Source organism: Serpula lacrymans, assembly GCF_000218685.1.
Source record: "Serpula lacrymans var. lacrymans S7.9 unplaced genomic scaffold SERLAscaffold_12, whole genome shotgun sequence".
NCBI lineage: Eukaryota > Fungi > Basidiomycota > Agaricomycetes > Boletales > Serpulaceae > Serpula > Serpula lacrymans.
The window spans coordinates 137,830-157,215 of record NW_006763301.1 but is presented as its reverse complement, the minus strand read 5'-3'; the positions used below and the strand labels follow the sequence as shown (position 1 = coordinate 157,215).

General features: G+C 46.4%; 9 protein-coding genes across 9 annotated transcripts; 2 read left to right on the top strand and 7 right to left on the bottom strand.

Annotated features, from left to right (window-relative positions):
* Nucleotides 1-7,341: 7,341 nt before the first annotated feature.
* Nucleotides 7,342-8,675, bottom strand: SERLADRAFT_475377 (uncharacterized protein; the record flags this gene model as incomplete). Its single annotated transcript, XM_007321833.1, has 5 exons — nt 7,342-7,707; nt 7,760-7,897; nt 7,948-8,043; nt 8,116-8,232; nt 8,288-8,675. The coding sequence occupies 5 exons, from the start codon at nt 8,567-8,569 to the stop codon at nt 7,465-7,467; spliced, it is 876 nt and encodes a 291-aa protein (XP_007321895.1).
* SERLADRAFT_475373 (uncharacterized protein) lies at nt 8,659-9,333 on the bottom strand (the record flags this gene model as incomplete). The annotated part of the gene is made up of 3 exons (XM_007321832.1): nt 8,659-9,029; nt 9,101-9,118; nt 9,179-9,333. 3 exons carry the CDS (start codon nt 9,185-9,187, stop codon nt 8,751-8,753), a joined length of 306 nt encoding a protein of 101 aa, XP_007321894.1.
* SERLADRAFT_475366 (uncharacterized protein) lies at nt 9,302-11,210 on the bottom strand (the record flags this gene model as incomplete). Its single annotated transcript, XM_007321831.1, has 6 exons — nt 9,302-9,552; nt 9,610-10,066; nt 10,119-10,489; nt 10,539-10,716; nt 10,765-10,870; nt 10,927-11,210. 6 exons carry the CDS (start codon nt 11,208-11,210, stop codon nt 9,473-9,475), a joined length of 1,476 nt encoding a protein of 491 aa, XP_007321893.1.
* Nucleotides 11,211-11,636: 426 nt separating this feature from the next.
* Nucleotides 11,637-11,938, bottom strand: SERLADRAFT_397909 (uncharacterized protein; the record flags this gene model as incomplete). The annotated part of the gene is made up of 1 exon (XM_007321830.1): nt 11,637-11,938. A coding segment is annotated over one exon (259 nt), but the record flags the coding sequence as incomplete, so codon positions are not given.
* A 309-nt stretch (nt 11,939-12,247) lies between these two features.
* On the top strand, nt 12,248-12,505 carry SERLADRAFT_397907 (uncharacterized protein; the record flags this gene model as incomplete). The annotated part of the gene is made up of 2 exons (XM_007321829.1): nt 12,248-12,304; nt 12,335-12,505. 2 exons carry the CDS (start codon nt 12,248-12,250, stop codon nt 12,503-12,505), a joined length of 228 nt encoding a protein of 75 aa, XP_007321891.1.
* A 468-nt stretch (nt 12,506-12,973) lies between these two features.
* On the bottom strand, nt 12,974-14,660 carry SERLADRAFT_475360 (uncharacterized protein; the record flags this gene model as incomplete). Its single annotated transcript, XM_007321828.1, has 7 exons — nt 12,974-13,421; nt 13,480-13,548; nt 13,602-13,661; nt 13,718-13,785; nt 13,839-13,899; nt 13,949-14,035; nt 14,086-14,660. Coding segments are annotated over 7 exons (978 nt in total), but the record flags the coding sequence as incomplete, so codon positions are not given.
* A 106-nt stretch (nt 14,661-14,766) lies between these two features.
* On the top strand, nt 14,767-15,844 carry SERLADRAFT_475357 (uncharacterized protein; the record flags this gene model as incomplete). The annotated part of the gene is made up of 3 exons (XM_007321827.1): nt 14,767-15,021; nt 15,074-15,422; nt 15,482-15,844. 3 exons carry the CDS (start codon nt 14,860-14,862, stop codon nt 15,655-15,657), a joined length of 687 nt encoding a protein of 228 aa, XP_007321889.1.
* A 47-nt stretch (nt 15,845-15,891) lies between these two features.
* On the bottom strand, nt 15,892-17,303 carry SERLADRAFT_441321 (uncharacterized protein; the record flags this gene model as incomplete). The annotated part of the gene is made up of 6 exons (XM_007321826.1): nt 15,892-16,535; nt 16,597-16,662; nt 16,736-16,792; nt 16,844-16,935; nt 17,126-17,206; nt 17,260-17,303. The coding sequence occupies 6 exons, from the start codon at nt 17,301-17,303 to the stop codon at nt 15,892-15,894; spliced, it is 984 nt and encodes a 327-aa protein (XP_007321888.1).
* Nucleotides 17,304-17,756: 453 nt separating this feature from the next.
* On the bottom strand, nt 17,757-19,287 carry SERLADRAFT_475353 (uncharacterized protein; the record flags this gene model as incomplete). The annotated part of the gene is made up of 5 exons (XM_007321825.1): nt 17,757-18,344; nt 18,398-18,474; nt 18,529-18,780; nt 18,831-19,024; nt 19,091-19,287. 5 exons carry the CDS (start codon nt 19,257-19,259, stop codon nt 17,882-17,884), a joined length of 1,155 nt encoding a protein of 384 aa, XP_007321887.1.
* Nucleotides 19,288-19,386: the final 99 nt, after the last annotated feature.

Here is a 19,386-nt window from a genome sequence, read left to right as displayed (position 1 = left end):
AGTAGTTACGTAACATCTTCCAAGCATGCCCTGACGTCACTAGAACTATGCTGGTTCTAGTATAAAGTCGGAAGGACTGCGTGGTCCTCAAGGCAAGTAACCACCATACCTTGTATTGACCACTTCTTGTCTTTTTCCCTGTAAACATGGCATTCACAGCTTCAGATATTTGCAAGGTTCGCATCTCACAAATATTCTTCAGCAACGAGCTCATCGATATCCATCATGCTTGCAGATCATGTAAGCTTACTACGTGGACCAGTTTTTTTTTACCCTCACTTACCCTACCTCAGTCTTGCTTTCATTCTCCCACCACTAGGAGTTTTCTTCGAAAGAGGTTGTGGCGCCGACCTAGTGCGTTTATTTTCATATTCCTAATTCCCAGCTCCTAACGCACTCCATTCCAGTTGATCAACATCCTGCTTACATGTCTCGGCTGGCTGTAAGTATTGGTCATTCTCTGAAGACACCCTGATTTTGCTGACACAGTTTATTGACAGCCCTGGAATCATTCATGGTTTGTTACGAGCCGGATTTCCTTTCAAACTTGCTCATCTCATCTATTGCAGCTCTCTACATTATACTCAAGTACTAGCGTGAAGGATGGACACTCTTGGCTTAAATGGCTTGAGTGCAAGACATTGAATAGGTCACCTATTCAAATGATATTATTCTAGTGATACATCATGGACTTCAAGCTTCGGTCCTATGATACTCACGACTCGCTACTTTCATCTCCTTCATCTTCATCATCTTCCTCATCGCCTTCATCGTCTTCCTCGCTTTCTTCTTCTTCGCTACCCTCTTTACTGCTACTGCCTTCGCTTTCTTCATCACTTTCTTGTTCATCGAACTGTTGTATCATATGGGCACCGGTAGTCCAGCACTTCAAGTAATTTTCCCGGGTAGCAGCAGACTTGATTCCCTCTCCTTGTGAAGAAGGCGATGAATGCCATTTTCGGATATCATCTTCTTCGACAATATCATGATGATATAAAGCAGCGAGTATTTGACCAAACAATGGCAAGCGTATTGATGTTGCGCAATGAGCCTATGAATAAATGTGTGACACAAAAATACACAAGGCAGCCAAGAGAATGATGCAGACCTGAAGCACCTCAACGGTCTCTACAGCATCCACTCCTCCAATTTTGTCAATAAGTCCTCCCCATCTATCGATGACGCTGCCGATTTCCTGTCGTTGGGGCGCACCAGACTCTTCTATTTTGATTCGCTCTACAATCGAAGCCACAACCGCCTCTCGTACACGGCGCAGGGGCACATTGCTGGCCATTCGGAGAGTCTTCAGTTCCACCGCCGCATTATCAACAGAATGCCCTTCCGCGAAGGCCCGTTCCAGAGATTGCGTTACCTCGCTTATGAACTCAAGCTCAGCAGCCGTGTCAGCCTGCGCTACTAAATTCGTGGGGGTGCTGAGAGGTAAGGAAGTCACGGAGGACGAGGGGTTAGAACCACCGAAATCATCATCCGAGGAGGAGGACTCCGAATCCGACTCGGAATCCGAAGATTCAGATCCTAGGTCTGAGAGTTCTAGATCCGATGCAGAATCTCCTAGTAACCAACGTTGAACGCGAGTGAATATCGAAGGGATAAAATTATACAAACCTATGCGCATGAGCCTTTGGTTATCTGCACCCTCGAGTTCATCCACGTCTTCGTCTTCGTCCAACGAAACCCTCGGCCATATGACAGCATTGTTATCCTTTCCAAGGTATTCCAAAGAATCCGGATCCTGGTCTTAGGGAAGGTCAGGTGAGATTTTCTGTTACGTGAACACGATAACTTACTGGCTTCAACCTCTTCTAAGTCAGAGTCTACGTCGTCCTCATCGTCATCGTCATCGTCCTCTTCGCCTTCATCGTCTGCTTCATCTTCATCGTCCTCGTCTTCACCATCTTCGTCGTCTTCCTCATCGCTCTCTATGGATCGTTTTCGCGACAACCTTTCGAAAGGCATCAGTGTTGCACGGGGTCCCACAACCACTCCGTCACCAATCAGACACCCTCTCTCCACTTGACTTTGCTCTTTGATGTGTACCCCCGCGCCCACAATACTGCTCTCGATCACGCAATTTGGGCCTATCGTCACACCGTCAAAGAGATACGAATCACGAACGACACTACCTGCGCCAATCTTGCATCGCTGGCCAAGCACAGAGGCTAAAACTTGTGCATTGTCGGCAATCTGGGAGTGTGAACCAATCAAAACGTTATTCCCGATCTTGCAAGTACTTGTGAACAGTAGGAATAAGCATCGTTTATAGGGACACAAAATTGAAGGAACGGATAATTACCGGGAAAGGGACACAGTATTGTCTCTAGCAATGTACTTGTTACCTCGAAGATGTTCGTAATTGTGTCCGGCTGGATGGTCATCGTCAGGTACTAGAGGGAATGTCCATCGCGCCAATATATCCTTGCTGTGAAGATGGTTCAAAGTTTGAACATACTGTTGATGACTACACATACACACCTGACAGAAGCATAACTTTTTGTATCCTTAACACGAGCAGCGTAGCCCTCTTTAGCTATATAGCAATAGATATTTTTCATGAGCAGATCGGAAGTGAGGACGCCATGCACAAAATCCCTCCGTATATCAGCATAGTCGAAGTTATCCTGGAACAACGAAGGTACCTGTGCAAAAAGAGAGTGGTCAATCAAACATGTATACCAATGCATAAAGAAAGAAAAACATACTTCGACGGAGCATATATCAATAGAGCAGTCTATGAAATCGTTGCGAATCTCTATCTCGGGATGTTCTTCTAGGATTTCTCGAGGAATGCTAGCATGCGTCTTGGGAGGATAACCAATGACAGGCTCATAGTGCAGGCACTCTGATGTTTCTGCGTCCAATACGAATATCGATGAATCTCCTTTCGATCTGTTTCAACGATTGGTCAGAACTCTGTCACCTATCGCCTTCGAACATACAAAAGGCGAAGAGAGAGAATAACTCACCTCGTCCGATGGTTGGCCCCACTCTCTTTCACCACCATCGTCATGATCGCGTCTTTATTCGTCTTCCTCCTCTCTTTGTGTGCTCTCACAACTTCGTCGATTCGAATATTGCTCACCAAATCACCTGTGACGAGGACGAAATCAGAAGTGATGATCCCATGAGTGTAGATATCCCGCATCGCATCGCCCGGAGAAAACGTCTCTTTCGCTGTCACGATAGGCACGATTTTCAGCCCAGTGTTGGGTTTAGACCATTTCGAGCTTCTGAATAGTGTGTGCAGCAGCGATTAGACATGTGAAAGAATTGGACAAGAGGACTGTCCTCACTTTATGGCTGCTTTGACAAGATCAGCATGGGACCGGCAAATCACAAAAATCTCTTGGACTCCTGCAAGCGCTAGACTTTCAAAAGTCCAATCCAACATAGGAGCATTGCAGATCGGTAGAAGGCACTATGTCGAATAAACAAATGAGATAAATGAAGGGAAGCGACCTTGATAGACCTTACCCTCGGTCTATGCGTGGTAAGAGGTTTAAATCGTTTATTGAAGCTGTCTGCAAGAATGACAGCCTGCAGGACTTCATCCTCTTCATGCATAAGGTTTTCCTTTCCAGCAGACTTTGGAGCCATGTTGGGAGGCAGAGATATTACCGTTCAGTTTCAATCTATACCAGATTCAGAAGCATCATGCCCAGCACCGTACGCCGAGTCAATAAGAGTCATTTCCGGGTGACTAATTACCACCACCAACACAATGCTGCCAAGAAGCTTGGTGACATTTCCACTAACACATGCGCGAAGTACTCATATGCATCGTAGTCCTTTCCAGATAAATGATTACAAGAAAGACTTAATGACATGAATACCGATCCGACCAAAAGAAAGTATGGGGGTATTGTTGATCAAATGGATCGTAAGATTAAGTGATAAGAAACGGATCAGGCCAATCGTAGTGAGATGGGTCATGAAAGTGAAAGCAACCGCGAAACCAGATCCAATGAGTAAAGTATGCAGAAATCATAAGTGGGGTAATCGAGGACAGACAATCCGCTGAAAGAGAAAGCGCGGTGGCGAAGGTGTTCACACACTTGGTACCAAAGATAATAAAAGAAATGAGCTCGTGTCGGTCATAAGAGATTAAAAAAACCCTAGATCCAAGATCCAAGCAGTGATACAATTAAGCTGCGGCAGCAACAACAGGTGCAGCGACCGGAGGCTCAATAGGTTGCTCCTCAGCAGGAGCGGGAGACGCCTCAGGTGCTGGAGCAGCGGTCTCATCTTCCGATGCTGGGTTTTCAAGAGGTGCTACTGGGGCAGGCTCATCAATCTTGGGTGGGTGCTCATCGACCTTAGCAGGTGTAGAAACCTCGTGCTTGGGCTTGGGCTTGAAGAAGTCACCAACACGTGCAGAAAGACGACGGCTGATTTTGACCCGGTCTTTCTCCTTCTTCTCGTCCTTCTGAAGGAAGGATCATGGTAAGTAATGTGATCGTCGGTCTCATTGCAAGCAGCGCATACCTTTTCCTCTTTAGGCTCATCAGCAGCAGGCGTAGCCTCGGCAGTAGGCTCAGGGGCAGCAGCTTCAGCAGCGGTTTCCCTATAGCAATTATCAATCTCCATACACACATCACCATCCGAGCGATCAACTTACGTCTCTTTCACGGGTTCAGCCGCCTCCTCGGGCTTGGCAGGCTCAGCGGCAGGAGCCTCATCAACTTTGGTCTCCGCTGCAACCTCTTCCTTCGCAGGCTCCTCGGAAGTAGGAGCAGCGGCAGGAGCCTAAGTAGGAATAACAACACATCAGATTATGCTCACAACTCAGTAAACAAAACTTGCCTCAATCTCTTCTTTCTTCTTCTCTTTCTTAGGGCTCTTGGGAGCCTTCACCTTTTTCTCAACCTTCGCCTTACCATCCTTGAAGGGCGCAAGGAGTTTGGCAAGCAAACCGGGGCTCTTGGGTCGCTCCTCTTTCTTGGGAGTCTCAGCAGCGGCAGCTTCCTGAAAAGACAAATGAGAAAATTGAATGATATATAATATATTCTCCTTACGGGCTTGGCTTCTTCCTTTGCGGTTTCCTCAGCAGCAGGAGTTTCAGCAGCAGGCTCAGTGGCTGTAGCTTCAGCAGCAGGTTCCTGAAAATGAAAAGATAATTTAGCATCTGCGACGTCCGGAATGTGATGAAAAATCAAATACCTCAACCTTGGCCTCTTCCTGAGCAGCTTCCTGTAATACATTGTGAGCAACGTTCGTTGTAAGAAGGAAAGCTGGCTTACTGGAGCAGGAGCAGCTTCCTCAGCTGCTGGCTCAACGGCAGGCGACTCGACGGCAGGAGCAGGGGTCTCAACAGCCTTGACTTCCTCAGCGGCGGGAGCGATGGTAGCTTCAGTAGCAGACATTATGGCAAAAAATGCGTATGTGCTGTGAAAAAGAAACGGGAAAGTCAGTCAACAACACAAAAAACGCGACAAAGAAAAACAGATGATAGAATGGAAACAATACGAACATGAAAAAGCTGTAAAATTGACAAGAGAGAGGGAAAGTGCGTGATACGCAACCTAAAGCGCAAGGGCAGAGAGGAGAAAGAGAGAGAGAAAGAGATACGGTTGTCAACAAATTCGCGCCCTCTTATCCCTATTTGGCTCGGCTTTGGACGTCCAAACAAAAGGCATAACCTAATATTTGAAAAAACTTCCAATACGTCTGATACCCATATTAGGTAATATTCACACTGACAACTATGTTGTTTTGTTCGTTTCGTGAACTGTATTTTATTTTCAAGTGCTGGTGATATAACTTTTTTTCATACGCTTTTCTTTGGCTATGATTAGGGACACGAATTGTACACTGAAAGATATCTACAATCGCAGGGAGAGGACAGACGAACCCAAAGATGGGTATCGGCCTGAGGTGTCCTGCAAAGGAAGCTCTGGTCGGATATCACGTTACCTCACTACGCTAAGTACGGTATCATGCGCACGGTCGATCGTTATCTTGACTAGTGCTCCGAGTGTGTTCCGACCGTCCATTTTATAACGTCCCTGTCAGACATAAAGATCTCAACTCTTTGTCATACGACGACTCTAGTTATCTATCTACTGTAACAGCTTTGTGGTGAGACTGTCCATGGGAAGAGGGCATGATGCGGCGGGCGGCTTCTGCATTTATTTGGTTCTAGAAGGATATTCGATTTATATTCAATCACAAACCTCTAGGCCTGTGACATTCAAAAACATAGTGGATGACGCTTCGGAGGTCGGAGTATGTATCCCTATGTGACATGTGTGACAATGGTCCCATCCATTCTCACGATCGAGGTCGCTCTACTGCCTGGCTGCTATCTGCCGCCAGCTGCTATGTAGCCTTTATTTTTTTTATTTCTGCTTTGTCGGCTCTTAATTCTTTTTTATTCGCCATACTACGCTCATGTGGCTGGCATAATGATGCAGGAGTGGTATTAGAAATCGCCATCAACATCAATTGTCGCACCACGCTACGACCAATAGGCTTCGGCTTCTTACTAAATCTGGACGCCTGTGGTGTCATTGCTAACCAGCGCTAACCGATCACAAGCTTTTTCTCAGTTAATAGCAGTCTATCGGTACGGTTTTTGATAAGATGACCCATCTTCCAAGTACTCACTTTGTTGTATCATAGGACGTCTTCCACTCTGTTTAAATTCGTGGTCAGTATCTGTTTCTTCATAATATAGTCTATCGCTCGAAATGTACTTGGCGTCTTTCCACACGCACGCTTATACCAACCGTCCAACGGTACAAGTATAAGCACCTTACGGTTTCCTCCTTGATGCGAGTCGGAAGTAGTGACTCCAGTCTGGAGCGCTAGTGTCCTTGTCCACGCACTGTCCGCCTTTTCTGGCATGTGCCATTTTGATCCACTTTCGCTGAGCATTCTCACATGTATAAATAGGTCACTGTTTCAAACAAAATGGTGCTCGAGTTATGTCCAGCAAGTTAGCACATAACTTAGTAGGCGCGTGTGCTCGTTGGCTTTGACAGCCTGCCATCTCCTGTTTCAAGTTCACCGTGTAGCTCTATTCATTCGGTAAAATGATTGTTCAGCGTCACTAAGCCCATCTCCACCGAAGCATCTAGCAAGGTTCTGTGCGACTCACCCGGCCATTGCCATACCTGTCTTTATCTTTTTTCTAGTTCCACTGCCCGTTTTCAGATTGTTGCAGTTTGGGAGGCTTCCATCAGTTGGTAACAGGATCTGGTTTTCTTCTCTTCGAATTCGCTGTTGCAAATACATACAGGTGAATATATATATATATATCAATCTAAGCTATTATAATAATAAGTGGTATTAACAGCTGTCTATAACACGTACTACGAGGTCAACAGGAATATGACGGAGAATCAGGCTTTTATATTTATCGTCATGAATAGGCTACCCACGACTAAAGAAACACGAAGTCGCAAGTACAACATCGGTATCCTCAGAACCAATATACTTATCGTCCTATTTATGCTCTGGAGGTTCTGCCATGTTTCCTAGCCCTGGTAGAGCAACTTTCCATGTACCTCGCGATGCTAAAATTCTGTGCAGATGATGCCGAATCAATTCGTGGAATTTGGCCACATCTGCAAGCTTCGCACGACTGCCTATGAGCGATGTGGTCTTCAAATCCAGAGTAAAATCGGGTGGTATTGAAATGGTCACAGATGGCGGCTCAGATGATGGGGTTGGTGGGGTCAAAGTTATCTATCAAACCCGTCAGCTCACTATCTTTCAAAACAGAAAAAATGGTCCTTACTGAAGACTTGAATAATGAAAGTGATATGGTAAGTGATATTGGGAGTCGTGCGAAGGAGGACATTGGGTAGTTGAATAGGTATGCAGTCGAAAGAGAAACTGACAATGAATCAACATATGTCATATCTAGGATTACTTTCTGCAAGAAAATTTAGCAGGTTTCATACTTCAAGTTAAGAAGAGTCTGACTGGATTGATCGGCATAGTGTCTCCAGTGTCTAACCGAGCACCAGATAGTCGAGGTGCCGACACTCCTAAGTCGACTGAATGTATATTGATATAGTCCTAGATCACCGACACGAAAAGTGAGAACCGTCGTATCGTGACGATGGGCCTTAATTGCGAAGGATAGCGTACCAAGAATCCCTTAGGCCTTATTTGATTAACGTAGGACTCTATCCTCTTCCGTGCTACTTCGTCGCCTTCAACATCCGCCAGGTTATCTCGCAGCTTTGACCGATATACCTCGGTAACCTAGCAAAACAGCATGATTAGGAACCAAATTAGGTTGCACATGAAAGCAATCGACCTGCTGCGCGAGCATATTGAACCATTCCGCAGACTCCGGCACCTCCAGTGGACTTTGCCCGTTCTCGTGTATCGGCTCTGTTTTATAATTCCAAGGTGGACGCTCGGCTTTTAGTTGAGGACGGTGATGAGAAGATAGGCCTGGTGCATGCTCTGCGTCAGAAGCATCCAAAAACAGATATTTGAAGATGAGAGCTAGAAGAATCAAAATCGAGAGCTGCCCTAAGATGAGACCTTGAGTAAAAGTTGGCGTTAAGGATATAATGTAGTTCGAGCCCCCCATGTTATCGCAAGACCAGAACGAACTCGCTGAGAGAGGGCACCGGTGACTCTCGTAGTTACGAGCGGGTATACCGGCAGCAGTGTCTTTGGAAGGTGATTAACTCCAGAGCACTACAGTGTTCTCACGGTTGCAGCATATAACACAGGCATACATGACATACAGTGTAGAGTTGTCAAGTAAGTCAGAGCTGTCTCATACGTATTTTCATGATATCTGCTTCCATCTGCTTCCACAACCTGTCTTTCTCCTTTGGCTCAAGCACAACAGCTCCCCTTTCGCTCGCACAGTTCCAAAAGTAAAAATCTCCCTCAGAGGAAAACACATATTGATCTCCTTGTATTTCTTCCAGAATGTCCTTAATACTGGCTTCAGGCTTCCCAGTTCCATTGGCAAGCATGTTTTTAACTTTCTCGAGGGAAAAGACGTTGTTCGTCCAGCCTTTAGGGGCTCGCATGGCATTCTGCAGTCGGGTTGTCAGACAATATTGACTTCTGGTGCATCTGATTAACAGGACGCCTCTGAATCACTGACCTCGGTGGAGTAGTTTTGCTACCAAGACCATTGAGAGAAGTCAGTAAAAGTTTGGTCTTGCACTAGGATGTTACATACTGCCATCATTAATTCTGGTGATCGTGGATGTCGGTCGAAAGGTTGTTCAGTCTGCCGAGCGCTTGGATTAGTGACAAAAATGTGCCTTATCTTACCATTGCAAGTTAGTACTTCTCAGCTCACAAAATTCGATACAATTACAAGTGATTTTCAGCTATTGTTTTCTGCTGCGAATCAATGATGGTATCGGAATAAAGATTTTCCATGATCTGTCATTAAAATATCGCACGCGTCTCTTGCGACTAGTGATGTATGCAAATCACGAATAAGATATCGGCAAGGCAAAATAGTCTTTTAAGCAGGTGCGACCGTTGTATCCACTTTTCGAGGAGGGACGCGCAAGCCCTTTGCTTTCATACGTGTCCGTTTAGCCTCTGAAATACAGTTGCAACATAAGCAACCATAGAGAAAATATAAGAAGAGTGACAAACCCTCAAGAATAGGCCTATCTTCCTCTGAATCAAAAGCGACATCTTCCTGCTCGCCATCGTCGTCGACAGTTACGGCCCCCTTCTTGGTATCTTCACTAACACGACCATTTGCCCTGATGTTCGTGCGCTTCTCTACCTTGAATTTAGCAACATAGAATCCATCCATGTTGTGGACGTGCGGGTAAAATCTCCGTGTAAGATTTAGGCTTGGGTTGAATATTTTGCCCCTGAATCTGGTAAAACCCTCTCGCCCGAACTCGAGACCCGTGTCTACAAGTTTAACATTTGACCTCTTTCGCAGTGCGTAGTCTACGACAGCTTCATTTTCGTCAACGGTGACCGAACAAGTGGAGTAGACAAGATAGCCTCCCGTCTTCGAGTCCGGGCTCACACTGTCGATGGCGCAAAGGATAAGTTGCTTTTGTAAATGTGCAAGGAGATGGAAATCTCGCTCAGACTATAACAATGTTTAGATTACCGTTGGTATATAGATAGGCTTCAGGATTTACCTTGTTAACTTTGACGCTCGAATCCTTGCTGATTACGCCAGTACCGCTGCACGGCGCATCCAGTAACACACGATCAAACCCGCCTATCACTCTGGGGAACTCCCTCCCATCGTAGGAGCAAACAATGACATTTTTACAACCCAAGCGATGCACATTGGCCGTTAGACTCTTCGTACGTGCCTGATTTGCATCGTTTGCGAAGACTACGCCAGTGTTCTGCAAAAGAGCAGCTATATGCGTCGTTTTTCCACCTGGAGCAGAGGCCATATCCAAAATCCGTTCATTTGGTTGGGGAGCGAGAGCAATGACTGGAAGGAAGGAAGATGCCGCTTGAAGCATATAGTGGCCAGCTAAATACTCTGGGGTTGCGCCTAGGGGAATTGATCAGCTCCATATATATAACCTCTGAAATCTATTTACCAATGGGCACACCACTCTCGAATACTTGCAGCCCAACATTAGTCCATTTGCCGATTGGCTCCAGGGTGACACCTCTGTTAACCAGTGTCTGCGCAAGATCTCGTCTTCGAGTCCTCAAGGTATTTGTCCGGATTGTCACTGGTCTAGCAACTTCATTTGCTTCGAAAAATTCGATAGCCTTCCCGAATCAGGATACTCTGATGACTGAGACTAAGTGGCAACACACCTCTGCCACAGGGAATAGCTGCGATAGTTTCTCGGTAAGGAAGTCGTTATAACCGTAGTAACTACCAATGTCTGAGATGAGCTGGTCAAGATATTCCGATCGCGATCTGAAAGCATATGCCAGATGGAATCAAGAGCTATAGCATAAGATAAAGTGACTTACCGTCCTTTAGCGTGCAGTTTCTTGAAATTGCCCAACACTCTGACACACAGTCTCATTCGCCTTTGTAACATATTAACATCGGATCCACCACTTTTCTTTTCCTGTTCTCTCTCCTCAGGTGTAGGGAGAGGGATTTCACCATCTTCATCTTCTCCATCCATGTCAACATCACCCTCGTCACCTTCATCATCCAGTGCAGCGTTTTGAAGCTCCTCAGCATCAAGTTCGGCATCTCGTGCCGATTTTGCTTCAAGTGCGCGAGAACGAGCCTCCATATTCGCCATCGTAGTGCGACCGTCATCCTCTTCATCCTCTTCAGAAGAAGAATCGTCTGAGCCTGTGGGGATTATTTTGACCGGTCGACTGTGCTGCTTTGACTTTTTACTTTTTGAAGGCAGCTCAAGCTCCTCATCCTCCGAAGACCCTAGGTCTAACTCCTGTGTAGGCCCGTGCAAGAATTCATCGCTAGATACGAGAACTTTTGAGGATTTTTGTTACGAAAGAACGTGCAAGGACTCACTTATCGATATCAGCATTCCACTCATCTAACTCGCCAACGAATCCCTCCTGCTCGTCGGAATCACTATCTTCAAGTAAGTTTCTAGAACAGTAATTAGCACTAGGTTCACGAAAGCGCGCACATCCTAAATTTATAAGAGCTCACTTTACTTGACCTTTCAAGTCTACCTCCTCGTCTGAACCTACATCCTCCCAGCCTTCACTCGCGCTTTCATTCAAGTCTTTACCTTTCTTGCCAGACCCCGACTTTGGCTTTGATTCCCGCGTTTTTGTAGCCTTGGAGGTTGGCTTTATTTTCTGGCTAGTCTTTGTTACTGCCTCTTTTACTTTTTTTGCAGGCCGATCACTGGGATTTCCTTCCTCCACACCCGCCTCGGCTTTCCGCTTGCCTAGTTTTTTGGCTGAAGGACGTCCAGTGTCTTGGCCAGGAAGAGGTGCTGGAGCGCCTTGCTTGTTTTTTGCTCGTCTTCCCATGTTGTCAAAGCTGATAAGACAACTGTACCTTCCAAAGCACTAACTTCAGTTTGCTAAACTGCTCTCCAAAATTTTGATCGTTTGGTCATATTTGTGACACGCCACTAAAGCACTAAGCTCTGAGATCGCCCCCCACGCCAGTGGCTTTTTTAAAGAACATAATCAGAGTGAAATACAGTGCGCAGGACACAGTATATAATAGTAAAGACCAAGTCCTGAAATCAAAGATAATAATATCCTATATATAACTAAACTGTCAGAATATATAAATCACAGCGCTCTACCCGCGGCGTTGAACACAAGCTTCCTCCACTCCTCCATATCGACAATGGACCCAGTCGAGTCCATACGGAATCGTGCCAGCGCTTCTCTATTAGGACGAGGTGTGACCACGATTTCCTCCATCTCCTCATAGTTGTCAAGCTGTGCACCCCGCTCATCGGTGGGGGACTCGGTAATGGGAACATCCCCCACACGCGCAGACTCCGATCGCCGCAACTCAAAACTCGAATGTGGCTGGTTCGCAAGGGATGGAGGAGTAGCCACCGCAGTCAGTGCCGGTGAGACAGCGCTGTTCTGCGAATAACGTAGACTGTATTCACTGCCATCTACCCCATTAGAGAGCACGGCCGATTCGGGACGGTTATGCAAACTTGCTGACATAGAACGGATCGAGTTTGAATCAGATGCTGGAGTTGCTTGCCGGTGGACTGATGATAGAGAACTGCTGGGTAGGTGGCGGGCGCCGCCATTACTTACACGAGGACCAGACGAATTGGGAGAGAGTGATCTTGTCTCATTATGATGTCTACGCAGGGGCCCACTGACATAGGGTGGACTATAGCGCGGAGAAGGGCTAGCAGGTAAGCTTGGACGCGGAACAAAGCCTTCAGTGACCCCACTCATACGTGTATATTCGTCGAATGCGCTCAGCGAAGTGCCAACAGTACTGCTGGATTGACCTGACTGGGGCCTCGAGTTTGCCGCAACGTCAGTAACTTGTCTAGGAAGCGGAAGACGCGATGATGATGCAGAAAAACTAGCGGCAGGCATTACAGCAGGATAGCGCAAAGAGGAAGCCATGCTCCCATTTCTCTCCATCATCAAACCGGGAGTGTTTTGCACCATGCTAGACCTGGGTGACGTTGCAGAATATACCGACCCAGTACTGGGGGTATTCGGCTCGTGGCCAGAAGATTCACTCTTCGGCGCCTCCACTTGCATGGGTCGACGTTGGGCTACCAAGGATGACCTTGACGATGATAGACTTGGCGGACGTGTCATATTTGGGAGTCCAGGATGCGGAGGCAAACTAGCAGCATCAACAGAAAGGCCTCCTTGATGTTTCAGAAGCCCAGCGTGTGAGCCAGAGGACATCTGAGATTTGCGTAATGCATCGATCGGATCATCTGACGGGTTTTCCGGCTCATCCGAGCCATTCTGCGGCCGTGGTGGAAGTGGAATGAAGGCCATAAAGGGCAAACACAGTGCCACGGCAGTCACTTCGCACATATATCATATTAGTCGTTCAACATTAGCTGGTAGCTGGGCGGTGCTCACATAAACCCGATATGATCCAAGAGCCCACTATCACACTGGTGGTCATGCGTTGACAATTGGATGTAGAACCTGAAAAAAATCACGTTCGAACGACGTAGCCTCCAAGATATGTGGAGACGAACCGAAGGCATTGCAGGGGAAATTCGACCGGCCGGTGAACACTGTAAACACGGCGGAGGTAGCTAGTATATCTCCTTTAGATACCTCCATCAATGATTTTGTTTCAGTGATTACACACCTACGTGCGCAGCTACGAGAAATGTCGTGCGTGCAACATCGGGCCAAAAATCGTAGTGTACCACAATCCTGTAAGGTAGCGCTCAACCAATATACTACGTCGCAATTCAAGCGATACTCACATGAGATACAGCAGTATAGCACTGATTGCATCCAAAACAATCATTGCAATGAGTATGCCCTCTGCCACGGGAGTCAGGACTGGGATGAAAGGACGACCACGAGCACTCACGTTGTGCACCATCGTAGCTAGACCAGTTACGAGCCAAGTACACAGAGATTAAGATGGTCCAAACCAAACAAAGAATAGCGGCCAAAGCTGCGGATAATTCATAAGACCACTGCGATGTTCATCGATAGGATACTCACAGAATATGTACTTGCGAAAGTTGCGAAATGAAGTCCACCGGTCTGTTGATGCCATTATGATTCGAAAAAAGTGGAAAGGGTAGAATGAAAAGGTAGTGTATGGGCGAAGAAAGGAAGAAACAATCGGAGAAAGACAACAACAAACCTGATCAGTGCCAGACGGATGCAGGGGCAAACCCATCTTCATGTTTTTAGAACGCGGTGTTTAAGGAGCTGAGAAAGGGGGTATAATTAGCCTGACTACCTGATGGGTGGCGATCCGGCGTCGAGGGCAGTGCATAACATTGACACGCCTGCACCAGCAAGCAAGATATCCCAGGATTTGTCAATTAGACTCGCCAGAAATCCACGCCCGCCGACAGTGTTAATTGTTCCTGACATTTAGTCAATGAGTGGGAAGATAACTCGCAGAAACAGGATGTTAATTGCTCGACGGACTGGCGCAGGTTACGTTGAGCGCCAAATTGCAGAGTAACACGAAAGCGACACAGGCGGTGAAGGGATACGTAGTTGCGACAGGAATTAATTCAGGCTATGCCATACAGGTAGGACAATTATGTTTGTATGACAATTTGCATCATTCATATTGGTGGCAGAGTACCACTCCTCGTACTAGCGGAACCTGTCGGTTAGTAGTGGGTCACATACTAAGTATGTGGCACCACGTGATGCGAGTATTGAACTGCTTCTTTGATTTCTATTTCCCAGAAAGGTAAGGTCGAAAAGGACGATGAGCGCTGGCAGTGCCATCGTCCAGGTTGACTTGTAACCAACATGTCTGAACCAGGAGAACAACAAGCACTGCTTTCCTATTCGTATGACGATGATGCTGAAGAAATGTCTCCGGAAAGGCCGCAAAGCTCCTTGTCTTTGTTTCGCGAGAAAACAGCCAGCTTTCTCGAGTCCACACCTTTGCACACCTTTGTTATATCGCTGGTAAGTACAAACTATCGTTCTCATACCATTTGTTGGTAACCCGCGTCGATAGATCACAATTGATGCTGTTTGTGTTCTTGCCGACTTGGGCTACAGTTTTCTCTCTGAGAGCTGCACGCCCCCAGAAGGCCCGGATGCACCTGCCTGGTTGGAAGTTCTAGCAACCATCTCACTCGTGATCACCACCTTCTTTTTGGTCGAAATTCCTATTTCACTCTGGGCCCATGGACTACGATTCTTCGTCCCTTTCGCAGGCTACCCTCATGCTGCATTCCATCTGTTCGATGCATTCATCATCGTCACCACATTTATCCTTGAGTTTGTTCTCAAAGGACGCGAAAAGGAGCTTGCGGGCCTCCTGATTATCCTTCGTTTATGGCGACTCGTCAAACTGGTTGGAGGTTAGTCGCCTTCCACGTATCATTATCTATTCGATTGATTATTTCAATGTATTCTTTAGGTATTGCCGTAGGTGCAGGTGAGGTCGAGGAGGAGGTAGCAAAGGAATTAGTGGAGATCAGGCGACAACTCGAGGGCACCACGACTGCCCTGGCAAAAGCACGTGAAGAAAACAGGAAGCTCAGGTCTAGGGTAGTTTGGCTGGAAACTGGCGGATCCGAGGGATCCGAACAGTAACTGCACTTCCCTGTCTGACGGATATCTGCTATCATTTCCCCGTCCAGTCCTCACTTGATACCTATTGAAACATTTCAATGATATGTATTGTTTTTGGTTCTTGTTTATTTCCAGAAATATCAGCTACAACTAATCCTAAGGATACATATTTTATAGAACAAATTTGCAAAAGAAATCGAAGATGCTCAACATTACTTCACGTGACAAAAATCGTCCAGTCATTAATCAATGTTCTCACGTCGAGACAGGTAACACGTTGTGGTCAGCTCGAATCCATTCCGACAGCCGTGGCAAGGGGATGGGTAAATCAGGATCCGCAATCTTTGGGGGAAAGACAGTGGGTGTTCGTGGTGTTAAGGTCAGGCGGTATTCTCCTTGAGCTTCTGCCTCACGATCCGATTCAACATAATGCGAGTCCTTGGGAGTGACGACTTCCCTCGCTCGGACTTTCGGAGGCAACGGGGGAGCGCTCAGTTGGCTAGACATTGGCGTCCGAGGACGAACAGCGAAAGGTTGATCAACACCACGTCGTGTCGGTGTTCCTTGCGCCCAAGTAGGGCGCTCAGAGATTCCTGAGACGTCTTCTCGTGAGAACAAGATGGGATGTGACGGCGGTTGTTTCTCAATATCTCCAACTTTTCCCCAGCGCTCTGCGATGTATCGCATGACAGCGCACGATTCTTCATCTGTAGTCATCATACTGGATGTCGGTGTGATATCCATGTCTGATGGTACTTCATGATGTTTGACATCGGACTGAGGAAACATTTCACTCCGCGAGAACCAAGGAACCGTGTACACCGTATGACACCATACAGCGGGAAACTCGCAGGCGTGCAGAGTGCTGGCGACGAAAAGCGTGAGGAAATAGGTTATAGCTAAAATGCCGAGTGATAAGTGAGTCGGTTTGACAAGGCGGGACAAAAAAAAAATACATACTGATGAAAGCAGCTAGCCAGCTGATGGGTACCAAGACACTAGTTGATGCACACGCTCCCCAGGTAGCTACAAGGGTACGTTATGACAAGAATGAACATGAGAACTTGGTGCGAAATATCAAGTATGGTAGTGTACATACCTCTAATACCCCTGCATATTATAGGGGGACCATTAATAGTGATATCGATGCTAGCAACTGTCACAACGTAAATAATCATACCAGGTGTAATACAAAGCAAGGACTTACTAAGTTGCAAGGCGCTCATAATGAGGGTCCAGCCACACTCAAACTTCACTAGAGCGCTCCTGCCTTTAGGGCATAAAGCGCCTGCAAACGCGCTGAAATGTCAAAGATTAGCTTTCATACCACCCTCGCGTCAACTGTTGAAGCTTACATCAACACAAAAAAGCATGTAAAGCAGCTATTAAATATCAAGAAAACTGCAGAGCCTAGCACTAGATATATTCCCAAGAATGCAGACTTCACTTAGCTAGCTAGTCCACCTGGAAAGAAATGAGGAAGACATACCCGGCATCCCTGACGACCTGGTGGCTGCAATATTCCATGATGAGAAGATAAGCGACAACAGGCTCCACAGAAACATTGAGACTAGTACGTGTATGATTCAGTACAGGCAAGAGAATGCCATGTAACAGAAAAACTTACTGAGAAAGACAGTGCGTATGGTCAGGAAGGCATTCTGCATGGTGACTGACAGGGAAGAGAAAGTGGTGTTTATTCAAACTGGAAATGACTGATCAAGAAGAGATTGCGTCTAAGCCACAGAGGTGCAGAGTATTAGAGAGTGTTGTCTGAGAATCTGGAGAGATGAAGGGGGAATAGAGTAACGTCTAGATGGAGGCCTGGAATTCGTAAGATAAGTTTGCGAAAATGGCCACTATTCGGTCCACCAGAGACGAAAAGGCAAAGGATCGGTTAGAGCAATGGCCATACTAATATATAACTTCTTCATTGTCGAAGCGTGGCTGTGGGTTGTATGCGAAGATAAAGGAGAACAATAAAGGGAACCTAACGTGAAGATACACTCACCAGCTATTGTGCCCAAAAAGGAAAACATATGAAGCGAACCTACCAAAATAGGCATGTCACAGCGTGACTCAACTACTTATAGTGCATATTACACACATATTACTTATGTCAACAACAGTTACAAGTAGTGCAACTACCCAAGCTACAACTGTAGGCAAGTACCCCGTCCATTATATTGTGCTCAACATATCGAGGATACCGATGTATGAATATGAAACTAATCACCGAGAGTGTTTAATCAGATTCATCACCTTCCTCATCTTCTTCCACCTCTACCTCTTCCTCTTCCTCTAGCTCTAATTCCACATTTTCTTCTGAATCTGCTGGAGTGTCTTCATCTAGAGAAAACCGTATTATCAAATCGGTCTGTGATAGACGGTATATCACAGCGCCTATAGCCAAGGTAATCCAGGCCCAACGCATTCTCGAGAATCGAACGTCATCAGCATCAGACTTCACTTCCGCTTTCTGCGTGCTACTGAAAAGTCGCGGAATTACAGCGGACAGTGACTGAGATAGCGAAGTTTCCAATGTATGGGTGGCACCATGGGCGGAGGTCTCCGTCTTCACTAGGCGAGCATGATCAACCAAGCTTGGATACGATTCCTTAAGGAGGCTTGAAATCAGTGGATCTGGGAATGGCGCGTCCAGCAACAACAAAACATGGGCTGCGAAATAGACGTCGAGAACGGCGATTCTAACGAACGATTAATGAGTGGGCTTCTGATGATATTAGAAAACTGCACCTACCGATCACCAAAGAAAAATGGTTTTCCTTGCAGCAGATTTGCATATAAATCTAAGCAAGAACGCGCTTTCGCGAGTACCTAATCATATGAAATGAGTCAGAGTGTCGTATTCACATTCCGTTGGTCCAATACCTTTTCCTGCTCGAAAACACGAACATACTTATCTTTGGAATTATCCTTTTTCTTTTCCTTCTCACCGAAAGGACTCTCCTTCTCCTGTTCAATGCCAGGGAGACTCCAGAGCTCTGAAGCTTCTAGCCTTGGTTTATACGAATCACGTATACGACCAGGCACGTAGTACCGCTGAGGTATAGGCAACATAGATGCCAGTGTGGGATGAGTCAACCCCCGATAGTTTGCATCTAAAGAGTAGAACATATGGGACTAGACCAGGTAATTAGACTTGTAACCAGAATCCACAAAATTGGACTTACGACTAAGTCGCCCACACCTGACTCCACATGTGCGAACCAGGCCGTCCTTTTGGCCTTGTCAGAGTTGTTGAGAGAGGCTTCAATATCAGTTGCTCCGGATGCCGGTGACGATTTTGACAGAGACGTGACGAATGAAATAATGGCAGATAGTGTTGACACGTGTACATGTCCATGGGTCAGGAAAGGAAGGTAACCTGATTGTGGTATATATAAGCTACGTGTTGAGTGAAGTTGGTATGGAATGATTTATAACTACTCACCACTCGAAGACAAGTCGGGATTGACGCATTCGACAATTTGGAACTTTCCTGGTATTGTTAGTTGAAGGTACAACACAGCAGCCAGGCATATTGGATCAATAGACGATAAATTCCATTTTCCGGGCCATATATGCAACGTATAAGGAGCAGACGAAAGAGATGTTGACATTGAAGCTTGAAGAACCAAAAGCAAAGACTCGGAAGCGGGCCCGGGGTTTATCCGGCAACTTGAAGGGCAACGTCTCCGGAAACAAACGAACTTTGGATCATCTAGTATATTTTCAAGTTTCGATGAA